Source organism: Juglans regia, chromosome 3 (genome assembly GCF_001411555.2).
Source record: "Juglans regia cultivar Chandler chromosome 3, Walnut 2.0, whole genome shotgun sequence".
Taxonomy (NCBI): Eukaryota; Viridiplantae; Streptophyta; class Magnoliopsida; order Fagales; family Juglandaceae; genus Juglans; species Juglans regia.
This window is the reverse complement of record NC_049903.1, coordinates 777236-794957: the sequence shown is the minus strand read 5'-3', so window position 1 is coordinate 794957 and position 17722 is coordinate 777236. Positions and strand designations below refer to the sequence as shown.

Genomic DNA, 17722 nt, shown 5'->3' with positions numbered 1-17722 from the left:
TTAAATTATGTTATATCAATAATAATAAAAATGTTATTTATATTTACTTATACTAAATATCATTTTTCTTGCATATTTTTCTCTAATAATTTTATATGTTAAGTTAATGAATTCAAAGTTTTCATGTTAAATAAAATTTATTGACAGAGAAATATTACTTATCATCTTTATACCACATATCAATATGTAATTTGTTATTTTTTTATTCTATTTAAACATGTATATTTATACATCAATTTGTGTGTTTAATTAGAAAGATAACAATGACCAAACACATTGACGTGTGATGTAGAAGAATAAGTATAATTTTGCTTTGACGATAATACAGTGTGATGTTGGCAATGAATTCTCAATCAATATTTATTTCACTTAAATGTTTTACATTATTAATCTTATAGTTTTAAATTTTAGAGAGTGATATTAAATTTAGATTCACCTCTAAAAAGATTCAAATTTTATGTTAGTGAGTCCTAATTATCATAACATGTTTTACATCAGCCTTAATTTCTTTTCAAATACAAAGTTGAGGCGTCGTAATGTCTATGACCACCTTTCAGACACTACTTTTTTCCTCAACAACATTCTACTTTCTTGTTTAGAAGACGCTAGTTTCTACGAATTGGGATCTCTAATTTTTTTAGGAAAAAATAAAAGCGATTGGCATCTATTACCTACATCATTTGCCCCAGTTTTAGGTAGAATCTTTCTTTCGACCTTCAAATAGAGGTTTTATGTTTTAAGTTATCAGAAAGTAACACATAACTCTCAAGTTGTTTAGGGTCGGGCGGCCCAGTATTATGTTGTATGAGGAGGGAACCTTTATTACTAGTAAATCGGCCATGACGGATGAAGTGTGGCCTCTATTGGCTAGACGATGTCGCTTGTGAAGCCCTTGAGTGGCGTCAGGGTTGGGCGCAATTAGCCCGGGTTGATTCCCATTCTAACAAAAGCTTCATAGAATATGATGTTTACTAAATTGCCATTATCGACGATGACTTTTTGGGTAATAAAGTTGGCAATCTATATGGTAATTACCAATACGTCGTAGTGGGAGTGGAGGATGTCCTCCTCATCCTTCTCATTGAAGGTTATTGTTGTTCTCCCAGTGTACTTCTTGGTGCCAGTTGTGACCTTTCTCGTTGTGAACACCTCTTCGTATCAAGCCCTTCAGGCATGGGCTCTATGAGCCAACAAGGTGGAGCCTCCTCCCGCAATCGTGCAGATCTTACCCATTGGCTTGTTTGCCCTCAGTGGGCTCCGGCGTCAAGGGCTCCCTCGAGCCTCTCTCCTAGGCCTCTCTCTTGCGTCATGGGCTCCTTTAGGCCTCGCTCTACTGGACTCTCGGGTGACTACCCTTGTGGTGTTCCTGTCTGTCCGTCGTATGCCGCTGCTGCTCTAGTAGACCTTCAAATGACTCCCTCCTTCGCTTCAAAGTGTAGTAGTCTTCAGTATTGTGACGGTTCGTCAAACGTGTGCACGGGGCCCGCTGCGTGCTCGAGTCGATGCTTCACCCATTCTCTTGGCCTTTTGTGCTCCTTTCTTGCCCTTTTCGTAGTTCAGGTCGCCTTTTTATTAGGCGGCCTTTTTGTCTGCTTGCTTTAGCTCGGTTCTCTGAGGAGTTGTCAATGCCTTGAAGGTGTCTTCAGCATTAATGAAGCCATTGGCCCTTAGTGTTATGGGGGTTCTTTGGGCTATCTCGGACCAAGACTTAGACCGGTCCGGTCCGGTTCACATTTTAGAGGACCGAAAACATTTGGTTCGGTCCACGGTCCACAATTTTTTTAAATCGGACCGGACTGAATGAAAAAAATATATATATATTTTATATATAATAATTGTAAAATTAACAATATAAATTTTTAAATATATTATTAATACTTTTTAATATTCTATAAATTAATAATATTTTATATATATTCATCTAACCTATCACTATTAACAATATAAAATTTTAAATATGCTATTAACACTTGTTAATATTCTATGAATTAATAAATATATAATATCAATTAGTTAATTATATAGTAATTATATGAATTAATAATATAATTTTCATCTAATTTATTATCATTGATCATATAAAATATTTTTTTATTGAGTTTGTTACATAATCCATATTAATAAGTCACTTAATTTAATTTAGTATTTTAAATAATTTTTTTATTAATTATTTAAAAAAAAAATAGGCTAGACCAACTAGACCGAACCGGAAGCTATCGGTCTGGTCCGGTCCCTTTGGATGTTTGGTTCGGTCCGGTCTGGAAAAATGATGGACCGAAAATATTCGGTCCATCGCTGGACTGGATCGAACTGTTTGCAGCCCTAATCTCGGTTATGAATGGGTTTTGGGGCCAGATTCCCCCCAGCAAGGTCGCTAGGGTGATCTTTTCATCTTGGTTGTTCGTGGTCATACGCTCCCAAGTGCAGAGGTACAACTTCAAGCTTTTGTCGTCTTATTGCTTCACTGTCAGGAGGTAGGCGGTCGAGCGCCTCCTCTTCTGGCTTGCCATGAATTGCGTCAGGAAGAAACAAACCTGCTCGACGAAGCTGTTGATAGTACCGGGCGATAAGGAATGCTCTGCACGCGACTTCTCTTAGGAACCCGTGCAGGATCATGTGGGCCTTGAACTTTTCCAAGTGCTACAGGGGGTCCTTGGACCCATCGTACGCATCTACTTGCGGAACTTTGAACCTTGGGGGGAGAGGAACTGCCATGACTTCGGTGTTATACAGTAGGTCCGTGCTAGTGAGCAGTTGTTCCACTGAGGACGACATGCCTATCTATTTTGCCATTTTAGCATATTTATCCACCACCTCCCGGAGGTCGAGGTGCATTTTGTGCCTTTCTTCTTCGGGCACGGCGGCCTTTGGGATCTACCGTGATTTGGCATGTTGCCTGGTCTCATCTTCCTCCAATCCCCATTCAATTCTCTGCAGAGTAGCATTTTCCTGGCAAGGAGCTGCTACTTCTTCAACGAGTTTTCGTATGGTTTCACCTATCTCGTTGGCCATTGTTTCCATTATTTTGAATTGTTTTCTTTTCGTTGTGATGCTTAGGAACGTGTGGTTGCCGACATACGAAGGACACATTACTATAGAAAAAAAGATCCAACGGATGATGCCACTATTGTTGTCATATTTCACAGCTCGAGCAACTCCACGTGGGCCCAATTCGTCCACTTGGTACTAGAGAAAAATGAGAGCTTTGGGGTGGTGGGAGACACCTTCGATGCAAAAGTCAGTATAATTTCCTTATGAAGATTATGAATTGAAGTACTAAAGTGTCTAAACCCCTCTCCTGGCTGAGAGTTGGGGTCTATATACTTGGTCGGGGTGATCCTCGAGAAGGAGATGGTGGGTGTGCCACTCTGTACTGGGATTGGGTGTCCTTGTCATCTCTTTGTTACGCAGCAGGCCTGCCAGGCTCGATCGTGGCTGTTGCTGACATCCCAGTCTCGGAATTCATTAAATGTGGCGTGTCTCCCTGTCGTGGCGTGGCCATTTACGTCTCATTAAATGTGGCGTGACCTCAGTCAAGTGCGTCCATCCTTTAAGCCTGTCCAAATGCCAGGGTTTGTCCCTGAATGTTGGCCAGCAGTAGAGTCAGACAATTCTGCCTTCCATCCTCTGGTCAACGCGTGTAGCCCGACTGCTTCCCCTCCTGGGCCAACCTTGTCCAGCCTTGGAACTGTTCGGACCTCGTCAACTGGGCATCCCCCGCTCGGCCCTAGGGATTACTCTCTTCACAATTCTTATTGTTAAAGAGTATAAGAGAGTATGCATTATTTTTTAGGAATAAAAATGGTATCTCTAATTTTATTAATTGCTTTTATTTATAATGGAAAAATATCATATTACAAACAAAACGTGAGGGTTACATATAAATCTCCAAAATCAAACTTTAAAAGTTCTAATTTAAAAAATAAATCAAAGTTTATATTGTAAATTATAATCTTAAACTACCAATAAATTATAAGTGTAAACAATCGAGGTCAAGATTATAATTTCATCAAGCTCAACTATTGGAATTGATATTATTGATTTATAATCTAAGAAAAATACCTTAGATATAAAGAGATTTTATAAAAATAAATTTATAAATTGACATAGTTTTGTGTGGTATGTTAGTTTATAAAATTATTTTTATTATAAAATAGATTTAAAATATCATATAAAGTCACGTTAATTTGTGAGTTATTTTTTTAAGATTTATTTGTGATCATAATACATCTCATATTTTTATAATTAAAAAGTTTTATAGTTACAGTGAAATTTTATAAAAATAAATTAATAAATTAACATAAATTAATATAATTCATTAAATTTATTTTATTTTTATTTTAATATAATATAAAATTAAATCAATTTATAAATATATTTTTACGAAATCTTTACGAAACAACTGCAATAAAATTTCTGACACAACCGTCCAATGCATGGCGCGCAATCCATTATCCATCCATCGTAACGCCCTCCGTTAAATCACACCCTCTTTTTCTTCCTTTATTCGTAAGCTGACCGTACTTCTCTGTCGGTCACAGCCCCAAGCGAATCTTTTCTTTTCTTATTATTTGTTTTCTTTTGGCGTTCTCTGATTCTTATTTCTCTTGCTTAACTTGACAGATACCGTAACCCGCAGTTCAACGTGTTGTTCGTGACACTTAGTTCACGCTCTGACGCGTGGAATGAGACATGGCAATTCACACCTTTTGTTGTGATTCTCCCATTGGCCTTTTTGTCCACAATGTCTGACGTGCCAGCTTTGAAGTCTGCATGATATTTCCGCCTCTTCTTTTGCTACTTTGTTTTTTTGTTTTTTTAACTCTGTATAGTTTGTATGCCATGGATTTATGTAGAACATTAACGAGGTAAGGTAACAGAAGATGCTGTGCGTTTGGTCCTGCCTGGGCTGAGAGAGAGGGAGAGAGAGAGAGAGAGAGAGAGAGATTGTCTTTTTTGAGTGAGATGCGCTTGAACCAGCAAGAAAAAAGAGTGCAGTACGCAAATCTTATCTTCTACCTTCTTGAATTATTTCCCACTCGCACTGGGGACACTAGTCTTGCATGTGATCAGCAAATGCACTTTATTTATTTGTTTAAGTTTAAGGTTTGAAATTCGATTCAGTTATTACCGTTTCGACGGTTATAACGGTCAAATACATTTATTAGTTGATTGTACATTGAGAGTAATGATATCCTTACAATCGAATTTTACTTTCTATTTATAATTTTTAATAATAATTTTAAATATTTAAACCTATCAAAATAAAATAAAATAAAAGTCAAACTAAAAATTCAAAAAGTATATTATTTTAATCTATAATTATAAATAAATTGTTTACAAGTTGTTGCTCTATTATTTTTCAAAATAAAATAATAGAAAAAAAAGAGAGAATAGAGAATTTCAATGACAAAATTTAAGGGGTACTCTTTACTTTTCCAATTATAATTGAATACAAGATATGCATTAGGAAAATTATATTGAGATGAAATAAGATAAATATATTTGAAAATTAAATCTCTTAATTTCATAACTATGAACAACTCAATTGATTTGATAATATGTGATCAAATTACTAATTTGAAATTGTCTTCAATATCCCTCCTCAAACTCAAGATAGATAATTTTAAAATATTGACTTTGAAACTTGAGTATAGATTTCATATTTGTTAATTATTATTGATGAGATGATGAAAATGATGTTGGTGATTAACAATTGAACATTAAATATGGAGTTGTGGCCAACGATGAGTTGATAATAAGCCAAAGCCAACAAATGGCTAAAAATAGGCTAAAAAATTGAGCAGATAATGGGTTACATGTGGTTTTACTCAACTATAGGACCAAAGCTAAAAGGCCAAAAACAAGCATGAGGCTTCAAATAATGTCCACACAGGCCAAAATCCAAGAATAAAAAAAAGGCTCACATGCTCCAAATACATCAACTTAGGATGAAACATTGTTGAAGGGCGATGAAAATTCTCTAAGACATAAAACTAGTGGAAGAACTTAAAAAATAATCTACAGGATCGAAGCCAACGCCTCTAATACCAAGATAAAATATAATAAAAATTGAGATAGAGAGAAGATAATGAGAAACAAAACATTGTTGAAGGGCGATGAAAATTCTCTAAGAGGTAAAGTTGGTGGAAGAACTTAGAAAATAATCTACAGGATCGAGCTTTACGTTAGCCAATACCTCTAATACCAAGATAAAATATAAAATATAATAAAAATTGAGATAGAGAGAAGATAATGAGAAAGAAAATAGCTACTTTTTTTATTATTCTCAATTGTTATTGAATATAAGGCATAGGCCTTATTTATAGGAAAATTATATTGAAATAAGATAAGATAAATATCTTAATCATTATAAATTCAAAGAAATTTGATAATTATGAAAATCAAATCAATATATTATCTCTAACACCCCCTTCAAATTCAAGGTGAGAAACTTTGAAATCTTAAATTTGAGTGTAACTTTCATATCTATTGATTGATCGTCGACGAAATAAAAATGGTGATAATGATGAAGTGACTGATAACTAAAACATCAAACTTCGAATTGTAGCTAACAACATTTGCGGCCTCTAACTACAACTATGCAATTCACCAAATGGACTATTGTAAAACCGTCTCTTTCAATGGTTCCCTCCTTAAATTGACCAAACAAACTTGGACTTCTTGTTAGAACACACTTTTTGTTTAATTTCTTAATATCTTAGCTGCATTTTAATGATTGAGACACAAGAAAGATAGATTGGAAAACTTATCTTAAAACTATATATCTCACATGAGAATCTTCCCAAAATCTGCACCATTCATGGAACTATTCATGGATGAAAACTTCAATCCATCGTAAGAATTGTGTGGAGAATATTTGTGTTAGTATTCACAATTTTTAGAACATCTAGGTGTGTTTTGACATAAATGACTTCAATAGTTGTTCAGAAAGAGATTCAAATTTCCTTCTTGGCATAATGCAGCAGTACTGCTACAATTATGCATCTAACCGTTGGATTAGGTTGTAGAAGACTAGCTCAAGAATTACAACATGAAAATCAGGCTTGATTTATTAGGAACAATATGTATTAGCATAAAAACCGGTAAACTCTGGTGTGAATAGGAACGGCGAAGACCAGGAGTAAACCCCATTTGGCTGCTTTGATTCCCAGGTTGGGATGCTCGACAATTATAAAAGTTGGTCGCATACATCTCAAAGTTTTAATGTCAAGTTCATGTCCATGCATTTATTTATCTATAGATTTCTATTATTTGTAGTTTACTTGTATATGCCTGTGATAATCTACTATATGTTGACTGCTTATTTGCTGAGATTTTTTGAAATATCATTTTGGTAGTTTCCATTATTATTTTTCACCCGGAATTATAGAAGTTGTTACAGACTTAGACGAGGACCCTAATGACCAAGTAAAAGAGCACGTCACCTCCTCCGGAGAGAATCGTACCTAAGATGATCAAGAGCTCGCTTGAGCTCCCCATCTTAGAGCACATTGAAACTATTGATCAAGCAATCATCGAAATACTCTAGTTTATTGAGGAATTCAAATGGCTCAACAGTCAGGATAATGATCGAACATTAGAAAAACAAGTAAAACCCGAGCCCTTTTGATGGACAAAAAAAAAAAAAAAAAGAAGTAGAAGAAGAAAAAGAAAAAGAGAAGGGAGGAAAAAATGGAGCATGAGAATAAGAGTAAAAGAAGACTATGAATTATGGTTTTTGTGAAATAGTATTTTGATGGTCCCTGTGTTTTGGAAAATGGTTTTTGCAAAATAGTAAGTTGAATATTTTAAATATTCCGTTTAAAATTTATCACTCTTTTAATATATACTTTAAAAATATTTGTACATAGTTGTGACTTGGTTCATAATCATTGTATTATAATTATAAATATTATACAAATCGCGTGTATAATATGTATTGTAAACAAGAAAAAAAAATTAAAAATATAGATAAAATTCTATCTATTTATAATTAAAAATTTAAAATATAATAAAATTGATCAATAGGGCAAACGTTGCCCTTACTGGTGTGTGTGTGTATATATATATATATATCCTCTTTGAATGAGAGGTTTTTGGTTTTTTCAAAACAAATATGAAAAAAAAAATACAAAAGCAAGCAATGCGCGAACATGTCAATGAAGGAATCATTTTTGCTTTTACATCATGGGAATAAGAAAAAGTCAAGACCATTATTATGAAAGCTTGACAGGTACGCCTACCTACCTCTCTCCTGCGAGGCAGCTAGGGTGATACGTATCACCAAGTAAACATAAATACGTAGTAATTAAGAGAAAAAAGAGAGACCAGAAAAGACCTATCCGTTTAAAGGTATCAGAATTCAGAAAAGAAAATAAGAAAGAGTGAGAGACTTGGGAGAAAGAAGAGGAAATGAAGAGAAATTGTCGGTATACGAAAACGAAATGGCAATGATCTACGTACACTGAAGGAAATTTTGGATATTCATAACAGTAAGATCAACAACATGATTACCATTCCCTTACCTTTTCACTACAAACATCCGCGTAGAATAATTAAAAGAAAATACTCAGAGTTGATATTAATTTTCTGTAAATCAAAAGCCACAAAATAAATGAAGATGTATCTTAACATATCACTCTAAAATTCTCGGGATATTTCAAAGGAATTTGTTTGGTTTTGATTTGTGCCGGTTAAGATGCATTACTTACTATCTCATCGGTGTCATGAATGGTGTTTAGGATCAGATCTCCTTCATGGATAAAACCTGACACCTGTTCTTCCTTGAGCCATAGTGGGTGACAGCTCGTCCCGGTAATTTTTTCTGTTTCTTTGGTGGGAGGACCCTAACCATTGTCCTTGTCAAAACTAAACAGGTTTTACATGTCATCAAATTTTGGGTCTCCTTGTCTTATCCTATATATATATATATATATATATATATATATGTCGCTTCATATTGCTAATACATTTCAGATGGATTATCCATGCACTTATTACTATTTTTAATGCATCCATAACTATCATCCCCACCCACTTGCTCTTTGTAATGGGATCACTCAATTGTATAGCTCTCAAAGCCTGCAATTATTTTTCTTCTTTTTTGCATCTTTCCCATCATGGCCCCCCCCTCTCTCTGTCTGTCCCTCTCTCTCTCTCTCTCTCACACACACACACACCACACCCATATGGAGAGCATGCTTCTTTTACTGCACAATGCAGAGACTAGAACATGGATAATATTTAGAAAAAGGATGACAAAAGGGTCATCCCCACCGCTTCCTTTTACTCATGTTGTCTCTTTATTTGACTAATACGCAAAACAATGCAATTGAAAAAGCTTCCTCAACTACCAAGTAACAAAACCCAATAAATAATGTTTAGTGTGGCTCCCATTCCAATCAAAGTCTGAATCTTTTCTTTCTTTACTATTTTCATATGAACATAGCAATTAACGTAGCTAATTAGATTTGATAAATGACTAATACCCTTTATCATGTGTTGCCGTGGTCTAGCATGGCTGGCCCTTGGATGCATTGATTCGAGAGTCAACCACTAGCTCATCTACCGTCAATCTAGCACTCAAGAAGGGATAAGCACAATGTAGTGGGTCCTGTCGGATTCTTAGAGAGCCCAATGAGTTTTAAATCGGCGACTCGGAACTGCCAGTAGTAGGAACATAACTGTTTCTTAAAACCTCTATGGGACAAAAAGTCTACCCAGAAACACACTCTGAAACAGAGCAACAAAAATGTCTTTTATCTAGACTACCTGAAACAAAGAACAGCAACATTCAATCAGTTTGGAACCCAACAATGGTAGCACCCAAGAAGCCGCTCGGTTTGGTCCGATAAAGATAGAGACGAGGACGAAGAAGATTGTGAGAATATGTTCTCCACCTGGATGCTATGATTAATAGTAAATTACAGGCCTATTAATCATAAACCCAAGAATAATTCATTTAGTTGGCTACTAGTACACAAAAAACCCAAGAAGAAATTCATTTAGCTCGCTACAAGTACACAAAACTTCTTCAACAAAAGATGCATGAACATTAATTGAAACAGGTTCCTTGGTTCCTGGGTGCTAATAGAAGTAAGGCAATATTCTCCATGGAACAAGTCTACAGTATTCTGCCCAGACTTCTTTGTACTTCAAGGCACAGCGAGCTTCATCCCTCCTTTCTCTCCAAATTAGCAGAATAAGCAGATAAACGGGATAAAAGTATGGAATTGGGGAGCTGCAGAATGAGAAAACTCTCAAAATGAAAACCCCGTTTACAAAGGAGAACGTGGTGTAAAGGAATCACGACGTACCTTATCCCACACGGTAAACTGAAGGACAGAGCAAGCAACAGATCCCCAAGGTAATTACAGTGCCGTGCAACTCCCCTTATTAAACAAAATAATTGCAGTGTTGGGGAACTTTAAGAGATGAAGCATTTATGAATAATCTCCAAAACGCCATTAAGAAGACGTGGATTTGTACAATGTGATCATACAGCAGTCTTACCAGAAACCGGAAGCAAGCAACTTTCCCCCAATGACCTTTGGAGGCTTGCCCCATATAAGTGCTTTGGGATTCTTCTTAAATACATGTTTTTGCTTGTTAGCTCCTCTAAATACGAGATACCTACTCGGTTATAAGGAATGAAGTTTTAGTGATTGTTCTAGAAAAGATTTCAAGTTAAAGTTTCCAAGTCACAAGTGTAACGTCGAAAGAAAGCTACCCCATCAGAAAAACAAAGCAATTGGCTATTACAGCCGCTGTTGTAAGCTCTGGCTTGTTGCTCAAAAGCCACCAGCCCTGTAACAGAAGAAAAGATGACTGATGCATATTAACTTTTTTTTTTTTTTTTTTGTAAATAATAAGAAATTTTTATTAACAAGTAAATAGGCATAGCTCAAGTACACATGAAGTATACAAGAAAAAACACCTAAATACAAGCTATGAACTAGAGTGGACTAAAAGCAAATCATGAAGATTATCTCCATTCAATACAAGAGCTTTAGCCCAGAAACACAAATTACTAAAGAAAAACTCCCCAAGTGCTCCCATCGAACATTCTTTATCTTCAAAGCACCGTCCATTCATTTCTAACCATAACCACCACATCAAACATGAAGGAATCATCTTCTAAATGGCAACAATGCGACGACTCCCCTTAAAATCTTGCCAACATGCTAAAAGGTCCACCTTAGACATCACCTAAGCAATACCGGTCCTACCAAAAATCTCATCCCACAAAAGTTTTAGCCACTTCACAATGCAGAAACAAATGGTCAACAGATTCACCATCTTTCTTACACATGAAGCACCAATTCACAACAAATAATCCATGCCTTCTCAAATTATCTGGGGTCAATATTTTTCCAAGAGATGCAAATAGAAAAATGTAACCTTAGAGCACTCTCATTGGATTAGCTAAAAGCTAAATCTAATGAGTATAGAGTAAAATATACTCACATTGGATTAATAAATTCCAATGGAATTTAGCTACAGTGACTTTCAAAAGTTTTTCCAAATTTGAAGGTTATTGTATATACATCAAATACATATTTTATTAATTATTTCTCTCCCTTTCTTTCTATCACATATTTTATCACAATTAATATATTAATTTGACTTAGTGATATATTAATTTAATAAGAACATGATTATTAATTAACATATAATAAGTAGAATAGTAAAATATGATAAAATCAAATAAATTAATAATTAAAAAAATTAAATATTTTTGAAATTATTAGTTATTCATTACCATATAATGAATAAATGTATAATCTAATATGGAGATTTAATGTGAATAACCAAAACAAAATTCATCTTATATTATTTTATTATTATATAATGAAAAAATAGCTATTCCAATGTGGAGATTTATGTGAATGGAATAGTCAAAAGTCAAATTTCTCTTACATTCATCAAAACTGTCCTTTAACTTTGGCTAATCCAATGAGAGTGCTCTTACTACGCACCTTAGATCTCCAAAGGCTATTCCAAGGGAATTTATTGACACAATGACAACTTAACGCCTTGTAAAAAGAACTAACCGAAAATCTGGAATTACCATTGTGAATCCACAGCAAGCCATCCTCCCTTCTTGTAAAAGGAACTTATTAACTAATAATGTTTCAATGATCTCTATGATTACAACTGCATCTGATGAAATTGAGAATTTGCTATACAGTGGTTTGGGTGCTTTCAACGTGCATAGAAGTAACAAAGGTCCATGCTTGTTAGGGACTTGAAATTTACCACTGGTACTCATGCAAAAAGATGAAGAAAGACGCTTTAAAGAGAACGAAAAGACATGAGTTATCATAACCATATCAGAAGCACCAATAATTATCAGGAAAAAAAAATTCAAGTTATAAAAAAAGAACCTGTTTAAATAAGCATCACACCCAGTCAATCGAGTACAGTGTTACTGGCTTTCAATTTTGTCGTTTTGGTATATTAGGTGAACTGTAGGACTGTTCGCCCTTTTCTAGGAACTTAGTAGTAAAAGGCACATTCTTGATAACATACATCTAGGCTATAATTTAGATAATTCGGGGCTGGAGAAGATAAACAATCTTTCATATTATCTAAGCTTTAGTTTAGAGTCACATGCCTGAATGCTAAAAGTGAAAGGGATCCACACTAGATCTCCAAATACCAACATGAAGCCCAACCTTTCAGCAATTATGTCCCATCTATAAAGACAATTACATACAAGAGGGTTAGATATGTGAAGTACATGATAGGTAAATACCGAATCAATATCTTCATAAATTTTAATAGAAACAAAGGCAATAGAAAAAATATGCAACTAAAGGTGCATAACAAAAGATGATGACCATAGTTAGGGATAATACAAGAATGGTAAAGTGAATTATAGGCTTTCAAATGATGCGTTTTATCCAGTTTAGGGCATAAAAGGAGAAAATGCCAGACTAGACCAGGAAATCTCCAGATCCTGATTAAATCTCAAATGAACCACTGAGGTTGAATGGATTTGAGGCTGGCCTGAACTTGGCAAGAGCTTCATAACTTGGGCTAAGACCAGACTTCAGCAAAATCAAGGGACCTAAACTTTTGGCTGAACGCAGCTAAAGCATCATACAGCTCAGCATGGCAGTGCTTCTAGTGAACCTTTTGGAAAAGATTAATCAGTTTATTAATGCATGCTCCATGTAATCTATTCCCGTGGTTTTTTCCTATACAAATTGTTCGTGAAGTTCTGTACCGAATAAGCCAATATTGACTGTAGTCGATACCTACTCACACCATGGCCTGCCAATAGAATAACAAAGTACTGGAAAACACAGTCAAGTTTCGCAATTCCTGATTTCAATTTATCATCTGAGCAAATGAAGACAAATTGTATTGAGAAGAAGATGGCTCCGGAGAAGTATAAAGCCAAAATTTGACACAGGCGAGGTCTACATTATGCAATGATTCTGCTGCAGAGACATGGTACTGCACTTACGTGGAGGTCATGTATTCCTCATAAACAAAGTAGTCTAGGATGTATAACTGCAAAAAAGAAGTAGACAGAATATTCACTAATAAGATATGATATAGAAATAAAAAGAACGGAATATATCAATAGTAGTACTTAGCATCACCAGATTACCACACAAAACAGCTGGTAGAGAATCATTGATCGGCTCACAGTGGAATCTTGAATGCTTCTCGCTAGAACTGATAGGTTGATGAGTAGCCAGCCCATCATTCCAGCTCTAACAAAGAAAAATCTACAGAAGAATCCCATCATGTCAAAAACGAAAGAAAGAAAAAAAAGTAAAAAAGAAACTAGGTACATTATAAGATGTAGATTAGATTATTCAAATATATCTGTACTCCTATAGTGTTATGGTTGCCAGTGATGATAATACCAGATAAATTAGTCCATCCTACTCACGGTGTTGAGAACATAATTAAATTGAAATGTTTTTGTGAAACGATGGGAATCATGAACTAAAATGGAAGCAATAAATGAAAAATGGACCAATCCTTGAGCGCACAGGCAAGACAGAGAACCATTGTAGGTGGAGAATAGAAAGTCATTACAAAAGTCAAAATCAGGTATACAATAAGATTCTCATTTGTTGATCATATAAGAATATGGCCAGAAAAACGAGAACTGAATCACATACTTGAGGTCAATGCCCATACACTGAGGATTGAGCTGAATTCCAAACCACCTATTCACCGACATAAAAAATAGCAGTATCAAGATAATTGCTCAAAACATGTTCTACAAGGACTGCAGCAAACATGGACACGTATCGTAACCCTTCTTTTAAGTTTGGGTGCTGAGAATACCTCAGGTAATCTCATAATATCTCACTACTATTCATTATTTTATTATTACGTTTCACCTACTTTTCACTACTATTCACTACTATTCAATATTCTATCATTATTTTTTCATTACTTTTTCACTACTATTCATAGAATACCTGAGAATACCTCACTACTCAAATGCAACTGCCTTCATTATAAAATAAAATTGGAAGGATATAAACAGGGGTAAAGTTCTCAATTGTTGCTTCTTTTTCTTTTTCTTTTTTTAATTTGATTATGTGTCTCAATAGTTGGTGAGATGTTGCCAACAGGACAAAAACAAATGGTCAGTTATTCATTAAGCCATCCAAGAAGCTGGTGGAAGATCAATTGTGAATTCATTATTTTAAAAAATTGGAAAATGGTATATTCTACCTCATATATGGAAAAAAAAAAAAATTGTAAACAGGCCTTACCCATCAGTCTCATGTATACAGTATATTCTTTTTTAATTCAATAGTATGATTTAGCTTGGGCCAAAACAACCCAGGAGTTATGACATGGTTTACCCACTACAGCTAGGGATAGGATAAGAATGCACACTTGTAGGTTTAGCATGTCTCCATAAAGTTAATTGTTCCCATCTTTGGAACATATAGTCTTTGTTAACTGAGGAAAAAGCAGATACTTTTCACTGCGGGTTAGAGAAAGCTAAAAAGATGGGCCGGAAAATATTCATGTGCATTAGTAGCCCAGAATCTATATCCTACTAAAATAGAATTTCTCCAACCCATTTTAAAATTTCTATGAAATGCATATAACTTGGAATAAGATAAAGTGGTCACAAAAGTACCAGTCATGTATTAAGCTCTCTGTGAGATGAGGTTTCAGGGAAGAACCCTGATTGCTTGACTTGCAGCCAGCAGCATAAAGTACAAAGGTCACCTAACATTAAAAAAACAAGAACAGAGAGAAAATATATAAAATGATCAGAAATAGAGAAAAATATGTAGCATATGGTATCTTTTTATGAACCACAACTTGCAGCCATAAGTTAATCTTCGAAAATGATAAATCGTGTATAAATTGGACTAAGAAATTTTGCCCTTAATTTGAATCCATAATATAAAATCATGTTAAAAGATGAAACGGTAAAAGAATTAAAAGGCTAGAGGAAGAGTAAAGCATTGCTGGTACTTTTTCATCACTGTAATCAAATTATCATCATGAAAAGCAATGAAAACGGAGGGATGATCTTGCATTGGTCAGATAAGAAAATACCCCCCCCCCCCAAAAAAAGCAAAAAAAAATCCAAATCTTTTAATAAGTTTCTGAAAAAAAAAAATAGTTTCCAAATTACTGTATAGGAACTTCGTCCGAATTTAATGGGGTGCTGGTAACAGATAACCCTCAATGAATGGCTACTAATATACTCGTGATTATCCCCTATTCTTTTGATATTATGCCGAAAGGGATTTCCCACATCGGCATCTTTTGATTTTGAATCACAAGTATATCTTTGGCTTCTTGAAGTGAATATTATGCACCAAAAAAAAAAAAAAAAACTTCAACTGTAACTTACAAGAAAACTGAACGCTAAAATTGTTGATAGCAGCTCAAGCCCTCTGTCTGATATCACCTGCAAGCATTGTTATCATGTCCACATGCGCAGTATGTCAGAACTTGCAGTAATCTAATCCACATTTATGATTATGGAAGAAAACAAAAGAAAAAAACTGCAGAAACATTCAAAACTACCCAGTAGGATGGATCAGTAGGATTTTCTTGCACAAAATTGGTCCAAGTAAATCTAAGCAACCAACATATCTCTAAAAGTTATGGCAGAACAAAAAGATATATGCCTGCTTGACAACCTTGCTGTTACTTGGAAGCGGGATATGTATCCTTTGATTTTTCAGGAGGGTTTTGGGCGTCTATGAATTTCCAAATAAGTACTAAACCATATCAATTGAAAGCAGTTTTATTTTCTTTTTTCAGCATTATTTTAATTTGCTTTAGATCACTACAGCTACTACTGATATAATGCCACATATTTAGAATTTCATCCAATAATGGGAAGCCTGGAAATTAACCTAGCATATTCCTGATCCTATTCAAATGCCTAGAGTCCTGAGATGGATGTGAATAGTTGAAGCAATCCTTGAGTGAAAAAGAAAATAATAAATTAACTAATCGAAAGCAGTAACCACATACAGTGGGCGATATGTAATTCATCTTTGCACCGATCCCGAGAAGCCCAACCAGCACAAGAAGTGATAACAAACCTTTATCAGGGAAAGAAAAAGAGAGCCAAAAATAAAGCACATAAACAATCGTGTTGAACCTCAAATATTCGAACAACATAAAATTGTTATAAAACTGTACTATACGCATTCGTATATAAGCACAGACCGTTGCAGCGATAGTGAAGACGGGTACCGTCCTGTAAGATCACACCGGAAACAACTTTTCCGGGTAGTACGGATCCAACAATGGCCAAGTAGGTAAAAAACGTGGCTAAGATCGCAACCTGATGCCACAAATATATAAGAAAAAGGTTAGATAATCAATGGGTCAGAACTCGATTCGAAGAAACGGGAACTCACTGAGAACCACGAGGGAATTAGAGCGTGGAGAAGAAATGCCAGATCCATGTCCTGTGTTTGTTGATTTTCTTCAGAGAGAATGGCAATACTACGCACTACTTTGCCTACTCAACGCTGTGTGATAAGAGAGACAGTGAGCTTTGACTTTTGGTAGACTTCAAATAGCTGTTTGGTTTTGCAAGTTCGTTTATGGTAGCTGCGAAGAGCAGCCTCTGACCTGACGCGATTAACGTCCTAAACTTCTCCGCCCGACCGGAGGAATTGAAAATTTGCGTGAAATTTGTCGTAGCACATGTAGCATAAAGTTAATTTACTTTTATAAAATCAGTTTTTTTTTTAATTCAAATATAAAACATTTCTAAGAATTTATATTAATGTTATCCATTTAGGTAAAATACATGATGTTTGTTATTTCACTCGTGAATTAATTATCAAATGACTAAATTGGATATTTTCTAACAATTTTCTTTACACTAGATGGAGTCGAAATGAAAATGATCTCATTATAAGATACAGGCTAATACATAGAATAGATTTTACGATATTTCTTTTTATTCATATAGATATACTGAATAATATTAAATATTTAATAAATAGTATAAAATTCTAAAATTATAACAAAATCTCAATGCTACCTCGTTACAATTACGTTGAGAGTCTTATGCAGTAATTTGTAAGGTGGGTTCGTGGTTAGTTTAGGGCTAGTTTGGATTTTGAAATGAGATGTGATGGTTTTAAATTAAAGATAAAAATTAAAAAAAAATTATTAAAAAATTATTTTTTAATATTATTATTATTTTGAAATTTGAAAAAGTTAGATAGTTTATTATATTTTATGT

At 34.7% G+C, this 17722-nt stretch overlaps 1 protein-coding gene across 1 annotated transcript; it reads right to left on the bottom strand.

The window, feature by feature from the left end:
- Nucleotides 1-9743: 9743 nt before the first annotated feature.
- LOC108984792 (delta(14)-sterol reductase) lies at nucleotides 9744-17201 on the bottom strand. Its single transcript, XM_018956851.2, has 13 exons — nucleotides 16884-17201; nucleotides 16690-16807; nucleotides 16492-16562; nucleotides 15860-15916; nucleotides 15131-15222; nucleotides 14148-14195; nucleotides 13625-13745; nucleotides 13478-13524; nucleotides 12620-12701; nucleotides 10733-10809; nucleotides 10516-10635; nucleotides 10320-10394; nucleotides 9744-10243 (listed from the first exon to the last, which is right to left on the bottom strand). The coding sequence occupies exons 1-13, from the start codon at nucleotides 16929-16931 to the stop codon at nucleotides 10090-10092; spliced, it is 1110 nt and encodes a 369-aa protein (XP_018812396.1). The 5' UTR covers nucleotides 16932-17201; the 3' UTR covers nucleotides 9744-10089.
- Between the last annotated feature and the right edge of the window lie 521 nt (nucleotides 17202-17722).